Source organism: Ammospiza caudacuta, chromosome 4, assembly GCF_027887145.1.
Source record: "Ammospiza caudacuta isolate bAmmCau1 chromosome 4, bAmmCau1.pri, whole genome shotgun sequence".
NCBI classification, from domain to species: Eukaryota; Metazoa; Chordata; class Aves; order Passeriformes; family Passerellidae; genus Ammospiza; species Ammospiza caudacuta.
The window spans coordinates 51630906-51649519 of NC_080596.1; the positions used below are offsets into that span (position 1 = coordinate 51630906).

The window sequence follows — 18614 nt, forward strand, 5'->3', positions numbered from 1 at the left end:
AAACTTTATTTTATCTGACTATTTGTTTTACACTAATGATAGACACTCTTCCTGAGATTTTTTTCCCCTAATATTTCACATTAACGATCAATTTAAGCCATGCAATAGATGCATCTGTATGTTCTAAAACTTGGCAATAACAAGGGAAAACATGGATTGAGGAATGTTATTTGTGCTTAATATCAACATATGGTGTTATAAATTATTTCCCCAAATCTATGCTGACTTAAATCACACATGCCATATGAAACCTTGATGACACATCTTTATTCACAAACTAACTTCAAATGCCAAATCAACAGACTCTTTAAAAACCTTTCCTCTAATAACTTAGGAAGTTTAGACAAGTGGCTTTTTGCCATAGAGTACTCCCTTGAAAGAATTATCCTTAGGACAGAAATTATACAATCAGCTTTTTTCTATCAATCACTTCAGTGACCCTGAAAAAAGTTATGCCCAATTTAATCTGCCACCTATAACTATACCTGCCTTTGTTCTTTTCTATTCTTACTGGATGCCATTCTCCTATAGACTTTCCGCAAGTCTGTAGTATGAGAAGTTCAATAATCATATTAGCCAAATATTCCCCAGTTTATACGTCGTTGACTTCAAGTTCTATAATCTGCAGGGGCTTTTTGTCACAAATGAAGTCACAGCACCTGTGTCTCAATATTTAAATTTTTTGAGACCACTGTTTGTCATACCAGTTTGGTACCTCTTGAAAAGAACACACACACTATCCACCTTTTAAGTATCTGCACTTACTTCTGACAGGCCATCAGCTGGCACAGATTTGCTCTCTATCCCAAATATTTCATCAGTATCTTGAACTTCTTAGGCAATGCTTTTGCATTTCACATTCAGCAAAAACTAGCAGAATAAATTCCTCCTACAGCAAAGGAGGAATTAAGAGGTTGATGTAGCTTTTCTTTTCCTCACATACTAACTAATCCCATGCATTTTTTTCTATTCAACTGCAAGTTTCCTTGTTTAAAAGTGAACTACCACAAATCCGAATGCTGAGATGCAGAAAGCACTGAGGTACCAAAAATCTGAGTTGCTAATGAGATACTATCAGAACTGCTATCAGTTCAACTTCTCCTCATTTTTCTCATTTTCTCATGCTACTTTTTTTGGTGCAAGTTTTCTTAGTATTTTTAGTTTTCTTGCACTGAAATCTGAGGTTCAGTTTTACCTCTTTATGTTAAGTCTTCTGTACACTCCATCACATTAGCAAAAGGGATGTCCAAATTCTATTCCAAAATGTTATTTCAGAAAATAAAGTTCTCTTATTACTCCTTCCAAGTATGAACAGTCTTATGCATATTGGTTCCATTACAAAATTTCATCAAAGCATGTTTTATAGCAGGAAGACTAATATCAGGGTATTCTTTAATGAATACTGAAAACATCATTAAAGCCATTCCAACAATCTTCTGAATCAGTATTTATATCATATCCAACTTTTATCATGTCATCCATTTTTACCTATTGAAATATGTGAAGTGTCTTCCTGTTTTATATATGTTTATGCTCACAAAATTCAGAGTAAGAAAAACCACAGTAAATTATAAAGTCAGAGGAACTGAGTGATAAAGCTCCAATATATAACAGAACAGGCCCTAATTCATTTCCCTGAAGTCATAAAATAGCTTGAGGCAGAGACGTAATTAATACATGCCACTAAACCACTAAGCATTACACATTCCATGTACTTTTCTTTTCCAGTTTTGACATTTTGCATATACTGTTTCAGAACACAAATTGCTCCATTTGTTCAAAGCCATCTTGAGTGGTACCTTCAGAGAAACAAACTTAGAAGTACACATTCTTTCAATTATTATTTATGACAGTAAAGCTTGTAATTTCAAATGCACAGTACTTACCCGTGCAAAGTCAAAGGCATATCTATAAATAAGTTTAAAATTGGTAGGCTCATTTAATAAAGATCTCAAGTAATCCAGAGAATTTCTCAATTTTTCTGTAGTATCACACCTACAAAACAAGCACCAAGTGAGTTTAGAATCTGCATTCTTACTGAGATGTCTGATGTTCTAGGAAAGAATCTCTAACAAGTATGCCCATTAACCTGTTCAAAACACATCACTCTGTACAGACACAAGTGTTTGAGTATGTCTGCATAAAATGCCTTATTAAACCTGTAGTGTAAAACAAATTTAGATGAAGTAGCCAAGTCTTACACTGGGACTGATTGGCTTTGTAAAAAATGCACTCTCCAACAGATAAAGCTAAGAGCTTGTCCATGCATGGCAAACAAGCATCAAATCAAAGCAGTGAAAAATACTTCTAAAGTCTTGCTGAAACTATAGAACTTCCTACACAGTTTTAGTAATTCTCTTCTGGAAGGTAAGTCAAAACAGTTCATGCTTTCTCCAGCTCTCTGTGAAACATGATTATTCAACTTTATTTATGTTAATTTTGCCATAAAATTAGGCTCTTAACTGGAGAAAGCAACTTTTCGAGCAATGCAGAGTTACAGAAAGGGTTGGTATTATTTAATGTTTTACATCACTCTAACAACATATCAATATCTAAAAGATACATGCAATCCAGCAACAAAGATTGTTGGTGTCCTTGGGGACAGAAAGAGTGTCAAACCTCATAACATTTCTCTTTTATCGAGACTGCAGATCTTTTAACCCAAATATATTTAAATGTGCTACATCAGGTTTCAAGTTGTCTCTAAGTGACCATATTATCATAAATCAGGCCAAAAATTTGTGACTTCTACTCCATGGCAGAGTTCTTTGCTTTAGGTGTTGAGTGAAAACACTAAAGTGTGTTTTTTCTGAAAAGCTGTGTTTACTATAGCAAATATAGTAACTATAGAGAATTAAGTAACTATAGAGAATTTCCAGGCACTTACTGTAGTGATGTCATTCCTTTTAACCATTCTTGTAATGTAAAGTAGCCCATGTTTTGTGCATCCAACTTCCATGCTAGCACAAGCATAACTACCTGTTTTAAAGAGAAAAAAATGGAGACTGAGAATTTAACAAAAAGAGCCATCTGTTTTATAAATAACCACTGTTTAGTAGGATACCACTGCTTTTACTTGTGTAAGTGGAAAGTTCAGAACTTTGCTACACTATTTTAGAAGTTTAAAAAACCCTGTAAGTGACAAACTTGTACACAATCCAAATGAAGAGAAGGGAATAGTACAAATACATGGAGTGAACATCTACCCAAGTTATCAGTCATCTCATAAGCAATACAGTGGGGAGAAGATGAGTTGGTGCGAAAGCTGCAGAAAAGATTTCCCAAAGTAACTACAAAATTTCAGTATCAGTTTGATAAGCTATACCTGACATTTGTTAAACCTTCATCTCAATGAGCATCATCTGCAATCCATGGAATCAACTATTTGAAAGCTAATAATGATCCCACAATTCAAGCAGATAAGAAAATCCAGATGAACTAACAGTAATACGCATAAAAACACAGGCTGATACATAATACCTCAGCTCTGCCCAAAAGAAAAGAGTCTTTTTCACATCTCACACAGAAGACCAAAGCAAAAAAGAATTTAGATAAAGCAATACCAGAAAATTATTATAATTTAATTTATCAACTTAAGAAACCACCTTTGACAAATATGTGAAAGAAAAACTTGCAGGATAACTGACCCTACCAACCTGGAAAAAAAAATAATCAAGTTATTTAAATTTGCAACTCAGCCATTAACTAGCTATGGTTAGGGCAACCCTATACAGCTTATAATGCAAAATCAGAATATCTGCTCATACCTCCAAATGTCTACCTAAATCACAACATTTATTATTATCCTAAACTCTGAAATTAGCAAATTACATCTGATTTTCCAGTACATCTTTCAAAGCCACAAATCTCATTTACTTATATGAAGCTCCATGAATTCTGCAAAAGACAGGACTTACAAAATGCATTTAAAGAACAAAAATTAGGCACTAGGAAAAAGCCTGTAAAATGCTCTTTTTTTTTTTTTTAGATTTTATTTATTTATATATATATTTATATATATATATATATAACTATACACACCTTCCATACAGAGTAAGTACCTGTAAATGTATTTATATTCCTTATTTGTTTTTTTGAAACGGTGTAATGGTAGTGCCACTACTGCCCATAATATTTGAGATCTCTTTCTCTCCTAGAAAACCCAAAGGAAACACTATTTGTTTGTAAGCTGATATATTAAATCTTGAATGTTATCTCATTGTTTCAGAGAAGACAATCATCAGCAATTTTTTTTTTAAAGATCTCTCTTTTTATGAAGAGCCTGAAGGTTGGTGGTCTTAAAGAGAAAGAAGGGGGGGCAATGAAGACAAATTGAGGTTTTACAGGTTGACAGTCTGGGGTTTAACATAATGGCAAGTTGTTTCCAAATGTGTTTCAAAACTTCAATGGTTTATATTTCTTGATTTTTTTTAAACTCTCAAGATTTTTTTAATTCTTGGTGGAAACACAAAAACTGTAAGACTAGCTCATGTACACTACAGCAGATGAGGCAATTTTAAAATGGATTCTGAACTTACATTTTCTGGTTCAACTCCAATGTCTTCGCAAAATTTTTCCATACCTTCTGGCCCTACAATGTCATCTGTGCCTGCAAACAAAATATATTTTACTTATCTCTAAAAATTACAATGGCCTGCCCTTTACAGCACAAAAGAAGTGCAATCACATAGTGCAACCTAACTTTGATACAGTTTGTTTGTTTTGGCACTAAATAAATATTTCCACACTTACTATCAGACTTGGATACACTTAAATCTTTATCTCACTTTTGAAAACAGAGAAACCGTAAAACAACTTTTCATGCCTGCCAATCTTTCAACTCGTTTACTGAGATAATCTTGAAAGTGTAAATTAGAAAAATTTTTTCCATAATGCACTTAAGACTAACAGAACACCCAGATAATATTACCAAATTAAATGAGAGGACGATGGCTAGTGAAACTCATGCCCTGGCTGGAATCTCTACTTTTTCATAAGCTCAAATCACATACAAACATGATGTACAGCTATACAGGATACAAGGCATTATCACTCCCAGAACCTCATTCCACACTGTCTCATATATTATCTTTATATAATGTTATCCTGCTTATTCATCATATTGCTACACCATGGTCACACATCATCTGTCTGACAGTAAATGCAGCAGGAAGGAAATAATGAATTACAGTTATTTATTTGCCTACTTAAAAGGAAAAAAAAGATTCAAAACACAAATGCTATTAAAATGCACCACTAATAAAACATGGTCTTAAATCAAGATATTTACAACTTCTATAATACTCTGAAAAAATTATACAGACATTAAGAATCGTACTGTGCAATTCTACACTTTAAGTATTTGAACTACTTTGTTAGAATTATTTGACTCATATTTAAAAGGGCTCATTTGAAAAAAAATACATGCTGAAATGCCTACTTTCCTCCAATATAAAGAGCACATGTGCAAGAAAAACAGGATTTATAAAGGGAAGATCAATCTGTATTTTATTATTAGGTGATCTACTTTAGAAATAACAAGGTTTAATTATGTCTTTTCCCATCTTCTCATAACAGCCTCTCAGCTCTCAGAGTGTACACAACAGCCTTTAAAAAGACTCATTCTGCTATGCAAAAACACACCAAGGGAGGGGAAAAAACCCAAATGCAGTGTCAACTGTCTGCATACATAAAGCAGACTTATGAAGCAAGAACACAAGAGATTATTCCTTGAAAATTAAATTTTTAGAATGTTACTCAATACTGTAAACAGAATCGTACTCTCCACTTTTCTGTGTTTTATCTTGGTGTGTGCATCCAGTGGAAACCCCAAAGTTCTTTCACAAACAGCCTTCCTTTCATCCTTTTTTTCCATGAAAGTCTTGACAAAAATGAGTCATGCCTGTTGCTAGAGTAAAAAAATAAATCAAGCTGGTCAGAAAGGCAGACAATCTAACAGGTTAGATTTGGCTTGAATTCGTCTGAATCTCCTCTCAGACTGCCACAGACAAGTGAGATCTCAAAGTGTTTAATTTCATTTATATAATTTTATTAGGAGAAAAAAAGTTTTATTACATGAAATTAAGTCACTCTTCATTATGTTTAAAAAGCAGACAAAACAGAACAAGTTAGACATGTTATTCAAGACATCGCCAGAAAACTGTAAGATGACACAAAATATATATCTAATTTCTTTTTGGTCTTTACAGTCATGAGATCATTTTCCCCCATACATCAAATTCTTCCTTTCAGAAAACATTTGCAGGAAAACAAATACAACAACCAACTTCACTAATAAAGGATCATCTGTGACCACAGACCATAATTAACTTTCCTAGAAGTAATGTCTGAAGAAAGTTCTCATACATAAGGGCAAGAATAAATAATACAGGCTACCTTCCCTATACCTTGTGATGCAAAACTATCTGGTAAAACTAGTCCAGGGTATTAGAATTCATTCACTTCTTTGCTTAAACCTTAAGCACCAGAACAAAGCTAGCATTACTACCTCCCTCACCCTTTGGGTTTTTAATTAAAGACACACCACTTCTGAGGCTAATTCTGTACTATACAGCACTAACATGGCAGATGACAGAGAGGTAACAACATTTTCAACAGAAGTACAGCTTTAACTGTAGATTTGAATAGTAATGTATAATGTTCCAAAATATTCCAAATTACACACCTTCTGTATTCTTTTCAAAGGATATAGACAAAGGCAAAACTGAACCTTGAACTCTTCAACCTCACATCCCACAGGATAAAGGGAAGTTCCTCTAAGACTTTTACAAAACATATTTTATATTCCATCTTTTGAAAGCTCAGTTAATGCAATTTTCATATTCCAATATAAATGTAATTGTTACTGGTAGGAAATTTGCATTTCACACTTACCTGCATATTCATAGAACCATTCTAAGCATCTCTTACTTGAAAAGACTTCTTCTTCCTCTGCTTTTATTCTAGTGGAATCGTATTTTCTATACATACTTAGAAAAAAAGAAAGAGAAACAAGTAATTAATTAATCAACAGTTTTAAAAGCGATCCTTTAGTCAACAGCCACTCTTAACAGAAACATTATTCCTTTCAGTTTACTCAACATCTGTCCTCATATCCAGTCATTTGGAACACTGCTTAAGAATCAATGACACTAAATACTTGGTTAGCTCACTCTGTCATTTCCACTGATTTATAATCATTACCCATGTAATGACCTTCCCCTAAAATGAATATAGGTCAGTTCAAATTCAACCCCAAACTGTTCTGTAAAAGTTCACAGTAAGGCCTTGCCTTACACCACCAGTCACCACAGACAGCTGATGGGCTGCAATCCAGCTGTGGGTCCATGGCCAGAGTAACTCTGTCACAGTCAACACAGGTCCTACCTCTAGGTGCACTTTGAATTATTAACTAAAGAAAACTGCAAACACTCTTTCTGCTGCCTCGAAAAGATTCTACAAAGGGCATAAAGGCGAAAAGAGACAAGACCTACACTTATATTATTCTAAAGCCAGTAAGATGGTTACATGAAAGAATCACAGGAAAAAAAGGTTGAAAGTCCTCATAGACAATACCTCAAGGGATGTCATTCATCATGGAATACAGAACCATCTGAAAAGCTGGCCCCTTCCCCTAGAGACTACCAGCAGGGTAATGCTCTTCTCCTTCAACAAGAAGTGTAAGGAATTTTAACTACACTAAGGAAACAAATTTAGTACCTGAAACACATAAAGCACAGAGAACATGACAGAATGTGAAGGGTCACTCCCTCAGTTAGACCTTCTGAAACAGGCACAATATCATTTGTGCCTGCTAGAGGAAAGAGACTCAGCAGTCCAAGTAGTTATCCACTGCTGCATTCGCATTCTCTGATCCATTTCCACCACTCTTCAGCTCAAAGGCTGAAAAGAGCAACAAATAAATGGTTTAGTCTAGAGGAGCTAGCCAAGAACAGCTCTGTAAGTGTTCCAAGCATGCAGAGTTTCCTCTTACAATGTCAAATCCTGATGGGGGAAGACAATGAAGCGGCTAACCGGTTCAAGGAGAATTTTGAAACCATTTGAATAATGAAATTAATTTGGAGCTGACTTCATCACTGTTTCATCCTTCTAGAAAGACATGTAAAAGACACCTAGATTTAGGAGCTTAGCACTGATCTCACTATCCTCCACCTAGCTCAGCTATCAGCTGTGAGGAAGTGTAGCTAGAATTTAACAGCACACATCATTCTGACAGGAATTCAAAGAAATATTTCATGTTTACTGTCATAGTTCCCTAAAAGCAGCTAACCTTTAGAAAAGTAATACTAGTCAGAACAAAATGATAAATTGCTAATTGGAAGAAAAATGCAAATGAGGCTCTTAAGAAATTTCTTATGAAAAATTGACACTGTACTGAAACACACCGATCTACAACAAACTGGAACACTGCATAGAAATGTCAGCCATATGTGTTCCAAACACATTCATATACTCACAATTTTAGGTTTGGGGTTTTCTCATTTTGAAAACACTCTTTTCCTATTTGAATTATCTGTTTTGCATAAGCTTTACTGAAGCTGCAAAGGAAAAGGCTGACAGCATCGCTCAGTAAGAGCTAATCCAGAAGGTATAAGACTGAGTTGGAATAATTTTTTTTAAATAGGTCTGATAACATTTTTACATTTGCAAAATGAACTGTGATTATGAAAGACCTATCCAATAATTTTTAGAGTACTCTGAATTCAGAGCAATCAAGACAAAGAAAGGAGGCATTCTGCCACTTTGGCAAAAGTCTTAATTATTCAGTATCCCCTTTTTTGTCACAAACAAACGTGACAAACACCAAGTAGAATACAAGTTGGAAACTGTAGCAGGAGGTAGTCAACATTTTTATTCTATTCTCTTTATTCAAGAAGTCTGTAAAAGTACTGCTGGGATCGAAGACATGGCAAAGCTAACAAGGTTCACAAAGGAAGTTATTTATCACAAGACTCAATGCTTTTTCTTACAAAGGGATGATAACCAATTGTCTTGCCCTGCTTGTTCATGTAAATCATCAACACATTAAGCTGTCAGTATGCAAACAGTGCATTTAAGAAGGAACTCTCAAGAAACAGACTTATTGACAGAGCTGTAAGTCATTCAGGTATTTTAGAAAAAAAGGTATCCTGCATCTACAAATGGCAGAGCTAGATACTGCAGCCTGAAACAAGACATCAGAGCCAGCAGCATGGATAACAGGAATGGTGAGCAAGAACAGAAAAAAACAGCCCATTTTATACATTCTCTGCATCTGCACATAGTAGAAGAATTTCAGACAACTGATATGAGATTGAAAGTCACTTGTCTTAAGGACTAAGGTCACAGTTCAGGAACTGCAGGAAACAGCAATAATAAATTAAGTTAATGTGCCCAACATACGGCCAAGTAACTCCAATGAAAATGGTCTTGCCTCAAACTTATGATTGTTCAAAAAGCTCAATACCTGACCACTGGAGTTTGATTTTTGAGAAACCAGAACTGACTACAGATATTCCAGCTTGTGCCAGTTGACAAGTTCAGAAAATAAAGTCAGAAGGGATACAATCTTGAAATATTATCCCAATTTCTGCTATAAGCTAATTAGTCAGACATGCATTAACAGTGCAGATGACCCTGTATCACGTTTATAATGAAAACAGACTATGCACAGCCAGAATTAGTGATCTCATGTATAAAGACAAACCCTTTTCTTTCTCTGCTTACTCCAAACATTAAATGAGTGTCTCCCCCCAAGCCTAGCCAAGCCAGCTATTCCTACTAGCAAGAGACTCCTAATCTCTGAAGTGTCTAGGGAAGTAAGATGAGTGGGGAGATGCAAACAAGTAAGTAGACAAGTACCTGAGATTACTCAGCCTAGGACAACTTGGTTCAATCTAGTGGCACAGAGTAAAGCTCTTTTCAAGGACTACATCCCCTGAATTATGATGAATATGGATTTGATTACCTCAAGAACCATATTTACAGAGGAGAAAAACACAAACTTCCCGACACATCTGGCATCCATTTTATATCTTGCAGTATTCCTCATCTCTGTGGAATTTCTCAGTATATACTGCAAGATGATGTGCCTTGTCTTTGTTCTAATGACAGTATCTCTTGCTATGCAGAAAAACACACTGCCAGAGTGCACAGGGTAGATATCTGAATACTTTGGGAGTACCAAACATCTAATGAACAGATCTCACAAACAGCAAGTTGTCAATGGCTCACAGCTTCATCAAGATGACCAGCACCAGTACTTTGAAACAGATGCACAACCATTATGCCAACCACGTTCTGCTTAGTAATTTTCTTCCATATTAATGGTCTGTAAAAGGAAACTGCCAGTCACAGGAAATTGCCAGCAAAGTGTCAGTCACACACCAGATGTGAAACAACACACTGCTCACAAAAAAAAAAAAAAAAGAAAAAAAAAGGGGGGGGGACAGGAAGGGTGAGAGCAGGCAAGGCACAGGGGAAAAGTAAAAAACTCAAAAAGATGCCTTCCATACAGGAAGAGCAAATGAATACACTTGGCACTTTTAGTACTAGAATTTGCACACTGCCAAAGAATGCTGGCACCGAAACAGGATTGCTAAGGGCATTTTCTCCATCATCAGTTAGAAAGGTGCAAGCACAGTTTATCCCAGAGTGTTTGCTACATCCATCACTACCATACAATACCAAACTCAGAACCTTTTGCGTTTAGAATTACCCTTCCATTTCTGACTCATGACATGAATATCCATCAGGAACGGGAAAAAAAAGAAAAGTATTACTTACAGGCTAAGTATGTATTTACCTCTAAGATGAAACACACATGTAGGTACAATAACTCAGAAAAATCTTCACTTGAAAAATAACTTTTTTTTTTTAGTTTAGCATGATACTGTGTCAGTGTCAGTGACAGCAATATACAAGTTATTTGTAACAAAATATCCCTGTAAGGAGCATTTAGGGTTGTTTTTTTTTTTTTTAATTATTATCTCTTTCTAACAGCCATTTCATCAGCTAGAGAGAGGAAAGAATGTGGGACAGGGCAGGGCAAAAGCAACATGAGATAACCTGTCTAAATTCTGTAAAAGTGATTTCAGTTACTTAACCACATCAAAATGTAATAATTTTCTCAGAGATGCTTGCACCTCAACCATGACCTAATGGCTGACTCATAACATCCATGTTCAAACATATATATGAAATATTCATGTGAGGGAACTGTAATATACCAGCAAAAAAGGTAAGACAATGTAGTTTATAACTGGAAGTGCTATAGGCAAGCATCAACAACCACCAAAAAAAAAAAATTAAAACTGAGTGTCTAGCACTTCACACTTTGTGGGAACTTTGAATATATGGTCCACATATTTTCCACATTATTTTCTTCTCTTCCTAACTAACTTGGTGGGAAAACAAAAGCATGAAAATTCCATCCAACTATAATGGGGTGACTAGGCAAGTGACTGTAAAAGTTGATGGTTGCTGCCAGCAAAAAGAACAAGGTAAGGGCAATTCTCTTCAACCCACTGCAGTCCTCAAAGCTGGGTTATCTGCTGCTCTGAGCATGTTTCACCTGTACTGGAGTTGGTTAAAGCTCCAGCCACAGCCCCTACCAGTGCACCAACTCTGGGCTGTGTAGCTCCAGAATATTCCAACCAAGATCAGTGAAAACATGGAGCTTAGGTCACACAAAACATTCTCTTCATGGTGGAAGCTGGTAATAATCCATTGAAGAGGAAAAAGAAAATCAAAAGGGAAGGGGAAAAAAAGCTATGTTTTATTATGGTAAGTCAAAAGTCTCTCATGAAGATCTACAGCCTGGTTATTTCAAAAGGTCAGTGCTTACTGAATGAAGACATCAAGAAATTCACCAACAGAAGCTTTGTTTCTAAGCAACCAGAACTTAGTCAAAATCTTTACTGAATTTTGTTTGAGTTTTGAACTAACTAATTGCTTCCAGATTACTTTTTTTTCAAAACATGCCCCACACTATTTCCATTAATACTAATTAATTTTCAATTTTGGCTGAGCATTTTCATCAATGCAGCACAATGAACATACTTTAATAAAGCCTTATCTATTCACCCACAATTATGATTCTAGCAATAGTTTCATAAAATCTGCAGTAGAAACAGAAGGGTGGGAGAAGATACGTTTTGCAATTTACAAGACATGACAAAAACAGTTTAAAGCAACCCTCAGGACTAACTTGACTGTTAAGTTTTATGAATGAATATACCTTATGTCTCCTTGTTTAAAGACTTACAATCATTCCTAAACTGTTCAATGTTTGGAACTTTATCAGAATTACTTAATGAGCAGTATGTGTAACAACACACATGCTGATAGTCACATGTCCAGTTTAAGTGAAGTGCACTGAAAAGCTATAGAAAAAGGAAAAATTATGCTTGTGTGTACCTGAAAACCCCTACTTCAAGCAAAAAGATCTACACATCTATGACAGCTGGGAACACAGGTGGTCTGCATGGCGCAGGACCTAAACAGATAGTAAACAACAGCAGAACAAAAACCAAACCAACTCTCAACACCAAAGGTTTTGAAAACTTTGGAAGTTAGTACATCTTATGTTAATGACACTCTGTTTTCAAAAACTGCATTTTTCCACACAGAATATGGAGTTTACGATTCAATACAGAAAACCTATTTTTCATGTTAGTAGGCCCTTTTGTGGTTCCTACACACATAAGAGTAAATTCATTGAAAACATTTATCTAATTGTTTGAAAACCTAAATTTCAGGGAAGTAGGTAAATATTCCTGGTTTTCATCCTCCTAAAGTGACAGTACCCATTACTTCAAGGCTTTTGCCCTCAGTGTGATTCCAGAATAAGGAGTAGAATTACTTTTTAAATGAGACTGTCAAAACATAAGACATTATATTAAACAGCTCACTTTTCCCTATTTGGCTAGATATGGCATAACAGATAAGCAGCATAAAACAATTACCCAGTGAGGACTATCGTTTTACCTAGCAAGTATATTTACATGAATCTTGCTTTACCTTTCTGAAGATGCTTAACATAGTGATGGAAGAACAATGTACAGAAAATGTAATTTTAACTCTAATTTGAGAATACTCTATACTGTGACAGCTTTAAGTACAATAAAGTCAAGACTGAGATGAAAATAAAACAAAGTCTTCAAGTGATTATGTTCAAGTTAGCACATGCTCAACTGTTTACTTCCAACAGCTACTCTTTAAGGCAAGATAACTCTTACTGTTATCTATAGAGCATTGAGTTCTTTTTATTTTTCGTCATCTGGTATAAAAATTCCCTCCCACTGAAACGCTGCATTCATGCATGGTTCATGATGATGCTATAAACACTAATTAAGAGAATTCAAGTTCTTATTATGTAAGGGTGCAATACTAATGAACATGCTTGGAGTCTTCTATAATCAGTTTATGCACTAGATCAGCATTTCCAAATAATTTCACAACTAGATTGCTTCCTATAAATGTTTTTCCTCAATTGCCTGTGCATTCCACTAGTACTTCTGAGATGAGGTTGTATTCCTACCAGCTTGAAATTAAGGGTGTAAGATATGTTTAAGTTTATAACTGGAAGAGTCTTTAGAAACTATCTTCTCTTTCAGCATAGAGGCCTGCTGAAAGAAACTTTATGGAAGAAGGCATATCTAAAAATATTCCTATCCGATTTGAAGAGATTATAGGAATGAATAAAAATTAGTGAAGACTGAAAATATCACCCAACAAAGCACTCCATTACAGATTAAAAAACCCCACATTTTTATAATGGAAAAACCAGAAAAAATCATCAACCTTCAGTCTCAGTTGCAGTAACACCATTAATGATGACATCCCTTGAAAATCTTTGGACTACCACCCAGTATTTTTCCACTGAGAACAAACAGGAGACTTTGAATTACTGAATTTGTTAATGTTGGCCCTGTAAGTATGCCACTGTAGCTGAGAAACACACAAAAATGTATGTCATTCCATTAAGTATTTGAAGTGACAAATCACTTCTGTTAGGAAAGAGGGGCTCTTCTGGAGAGGACTGTGTAGCTCTTCAGTGACCGCCTTTCCTCACTTAATACAGAATCCACACAGACTAATGTCCTGTGAAGGCTTATCCTGAGTTACTAGAATGCAGCTTCTAAGAAGTCTGTCTCTAAAACAGTAGCTGAGAACTGGGCCTAGGAGACCCTTATTCTATAAACTGATATTCCACTATACTCTTTTTACTGTATATAGCATTCTCTGCACACAATGTGAGCAGAACTGGCTTTGTAAACTAGGCATGCTACAGCACACTGCTGTAGAGTTTCCTGATTTCAGACTGATTTCTGCTCAACTAACTGAGATGTCTGATCCAAAAACTAAACTTGACAGGTATGAACTCCACCTGACCAAAACAAGCATGGAAGTAGGAGACTGCATTTTTACTAACTCATTCAAGAAGATTACAGGGGTAAAAATTCTTCCTTGAAAGAAAATACAGCTTCAAGACCAGGCTGAATGTCCAGCAAATAATTTCATATTGCCTGTCATGCTGAAATAAAAAACTGTTTTCTTGAAGACAAAAATAAAATAAACACTCTGGAAAACAGAGAAAGCTCAAAAATCTTTATAGGAAGTCAGTCAGATAAAAACTGGAACCACATCAGAGGATATTACCCCATGGCTCATGACTAGCAGATCTGGTTTCTCCTCCAATTCTAAAAGCAGGCTGAGATCCTCCCTTTAATAAAGACTTACATGGCAGTAAAATGAAGACTAGATCCATTAGTTATAAACTGAGAGGCAGATATTAACAAATCCTTCAAATTACATTTGCAACAAGCTCTTAAAAATTATGAAATATCCAGTATTCAGAGAGCAAAAACTCAGGTTTTTATAATTTTCTTATGTAATTACACAAATCGGTATTTCTTACTTACATGCAAGCTTACTTTTTAGGGGGGTGCTTCTTTCTATCATCAGTGTCTTGGCTAAGGTAGGTAGAGCTCAGTTTTATGAATCTCTCTATATTCTAGAAAGGGTCTGTCTTTGTATTGCTTCCACATTGTATGCCTATCTGTGAATAACCTGTAATGCCCTCTATCAACTATTTACCTTTTATATTTCATTATTTCTGAAAAGGGACAAAAACATTAAGGACATGAACAGCTTTTTTGTTCTAGTTAGTGTTACAACGCAATGAAAGAGAGTTGAAATCTCTTTCTTCTGCATCAACAGATCATTTAATAAATTCCAGTGCAGTTACAGTTGTGCAACCCTATTAAACACAATGGAGTTATAGGGGCATGACCACAGGCCTAATTTGGCTACAAGTATTTTTCTTACTCATGCTAAAGTATAAAAAGGAGAGAACCTAGCCTGATTTCAGGCTGACAGTTTGGAGAAACATGCCTTTTTTAACCTCCCTGAAGGTACCTGCTATGGAAGCATGTGTTTTCTGGGATGTCAGTAACACATGAGTATAATAGAGCTCAAATTCTACTGATTGATGCAGTGCCAAGCAAACTTTCCAGTTGTATAAGACACTATTCAACATCAGAGCAGTCCTGCATCTATCATGCAGGAGTGTGCAGTTCTATACAGCCTCAAGTTCAGAATTTTGTCCACATAAATAGTGATTTTTGCACACTCTGAGCACATTCAATGCTTTCTGAATTACTCACTACACTACTGGAAATCCACTGCTTGTAGAGATTTCAGCTATCCAATACTTCATGCCAAAAGAGTACACTGTTCATGCACTCTCTTTAACCTGTTTGGCTTCTGCTGTCCAGTGAGAAGCCCCTCAGTAACTGTTGAACCACTGGCTGTCACCTTACTTGGGCAATTTCCCTTCTATGTTCAGTGCTAAATCACAACATAACAGGAGAGACTAGCAGGATTTTAAGAGCTGAGTGGACTATAACTACATTCCCTTTTTTGACAGGCTAGAGATTGATAACAGCCAATCCAGACCTTATGCATGTATATGAGAAAATAGTACTGTATCTCTTAGAAGTTGGTTTTGAACAAACAAGTACATATCTTCATAGCTGGCAACTAGAGCAAGGAAAAGTTTCCTACATGCTTCTTGTATGTCTAGAGAAAGGTGAGATGCAAACTGAAGCTACATATACTTATCAATATCCCACAGTTCAATCACCAGCTATGGTTCCACACTGAGAAACCAAGTAAATTTCAATATTATTTCCATTAGTATTTAAACACATGATACATCAGCTCTTCAATTTTAGATATTCCATAAGTCTTAGCTCATGGTAAGATGACATACCCATCATGTCTACTTTTCTTAGCAGATAAATCATCTCCTGCTGCAGGTCTCCTCTTTTTCCTTGGAGGCATCACTTTACTAAAGCAGTCTGATGAACTGCAAGACCGAAGACTTCCTACAGAGGGAATTAAAAACACCAGCACAAAGAAATGAAACTGTTGCAGACCAGTTAAACTGTGTCCACTAATAGGCATATTACAAAGGAAAGGGAAGGAAGTTAGGGGATTTAAAAATTAAAAAAGAAACAGTCTCCTTTCAATAGCAAAATCCATCTCAGCTTTACACGGTTTCCTATGACCAGATTTCCATTAAGGTCAAAAGTACTACAGCAAAATGTACAGTAGCACTGGCATTACTTCAGTCTAACAGCAGTCAAGAACTGACACTATCCTAAAGAGGTATTTAGGTCCCCAAAAAGTCATCCTTATTTTTAGTCTTTTATTCAAATCAAAAGTTCTAAGAGCTGATCATTGCTTTTTGAAATACAGATATGACTGAACACCTACCTCTAGAAAACAGAACTTTATTTTCAAGCCTCAAGGTTTTTGTGATACAGAGAGCAAGAGGTAGGAAAGGTTTTGTTTGTTCATTGGTGAGAGGGTTTTTTTCAGGTTTTTTGTGAGGTTTTTTGTTTTGTTTTGCAGGGACAGGTAGAGACAGTCAGCAGCCACCAGGGAAAGAAACAAGTGGCTGGCTGAATTATTTACACTGAACAGTTCTCAAAAAATGAAGGTCCCCAAACAGGAAATAGCCAATTCTTGACACTGATGCCAATCAGGTGGCAGTCTTTCCATCCCCTTCTCTCAGCTACATACTCCCGTCTCTGGTAACTCTTCTGTGTGCCAATTCAGCTCGCCAAACCTGTAGATAATTAACCAAGGAAAAAAGAATAACAACTTTCTGTACATTAGTACAAGAAAGAGCACAGGACCATCCCTTTTGACCACACCAAGTCATTTATTGCTTTTGCTGCCTCATGAAAGAGTAGGCTAACACTCCAGGCACACTTTTGTCCTACTTTCATGTGCTGAAGACCACAGTGACACCTGAGAAAGGTGTGTGTAACAGCAGCTCCAAGAGCTATCACACCTCTAAGTGTTACACGGAGAATTTGAAAAGAAAAGGAAGAGAGAAGTGAGGTATAACAATCCAGACACAAAGAGATGCCAAAGAAATTTGCAAGAAAACATGAAGAACTCCAGCATTCCTAAGCTATCTTCTCTTTGCTACAACAGCATCCAAGTTTAGCTACGCTCAGTTAAGATGCCCACAAAATCTTTTATCTTACAACATCACAGCACAGAAGCAAGCAATAAAACTTTGACTGCTTTGTGACACCAAGGGAACAGACTGAAATCAGAGGCCCAATTCCCACCAAACACTGACAGCAATCTTTTGCTTACCTATTCTTCGAATCTTTGAAAGGCTCTCTCCTGTTATAGGAGAAACACATGTAAGGAACCTTAGAGCCTCACAGGCTTTGCTACATGTACATTATTCAAACATGCATGAAAATTCTAACCCATAAGAAAGTACATATTTCTCTAGTATTATGTTCATATTTCTCTAGTATTACATAATATGTTCAACCCAATTTTTACACCAAGATGAACTAATCTGGTTTCAACTAATAAAGCTTTTGCACTAAGTATGCCTTCTTTGGTCTTATCTTTATATTCACTTCTATCTATTAAGAAGAAAATTAATCTCTCTAGTTCAAGAAATACTCTCCAATTAAAAAAATTCTTCCTATATATATTCTTTTTTGAACCCTAAAACTCCCTCCTCATTATTGTCTAGGAGAGTACGGCCATACACTGTCTTTTTGAAAGAGAATTAACAGCATTGTAAATTCAAATTACAATTCAACTAATAATCAAAAAACTTGCAAGTATTATGCTCCATAAACTATTACCACAAAAAAAATCGTAATGGCTGTGTCAGAAGAATATATTTCTAGAAGCACTGTCCAGAACACATTACAAAAGGAAACTAGTGACAATAGTAATTATTTTCTCCTCAACAATATCAGATATATTTGAAACAGGTAAGCCAGAGACCATAAAAAACTCAAAGTACATCCAAGGCATTTTACAAACTAAACAAACTAAGGAACCTGACCTGCTGAATGTCATTTGTTCCATCAAATTATGCCTCCACATTAATGATACTGAAAAACACTACTCTCATAAGTTATTGAATCTGCAATACTTTATCTTTCATATCAAATTTCTGAAGACTCTGCCAGTAAGTAGTTTTTGAAAGCCTACACAGACTAAAACCACCTAGGATGACAGCAGAACTAAACAGATGGCTAGAAAGAGCCAACAGACTTAAG

General features: G+C 35.7%; 1 protein-coding gene across 6 annotated transcripts in view; it reads right to left on the minus strand.

Annotated features, from left to right (window-relative positions):
* The window catches only part of DCUN1D4 (defective in cullin neddylation 1 domain containing 4), a 41678-nt gene that overhangs the window by 7524 nt on the left and 15540 nt on the right, over positions 1-18614 (minus strand). For 3 of the 6 annotated variants that reach the window (XM_058803001.1, XM_058803002.1, XM_058803004.1), the window contains exons 4-9: positions 17680-17709; positions 16277-16391; positions 6895-6989; positions 4539-4609; positions 2888-2979; positions 1887-1995 (exon numbers count right to left, since the gene is read on the minus strand). In XM_058803001.1, coding sequence (XP_058658984.1) covers positions 1887-1995; positions 2888-2979; positions 4539-4609; positions 6895-6989; positions 16277-16391; positions 17680-17709 — 512 coding nt within the window. Of the gene's footprint in view, positions 1-1886; positions 1996-2887; positions 2980-4538; positions 4610-6894; positions 6990-16276; positions 16392-16782; positions 17022-17679; positions 17710-18614 lie in introns of those variants that run through there. The other 3 variants (XM_058803005.1, XM_058803003.1, XM_058803006.1) reach the window with 3 other exon arrangements.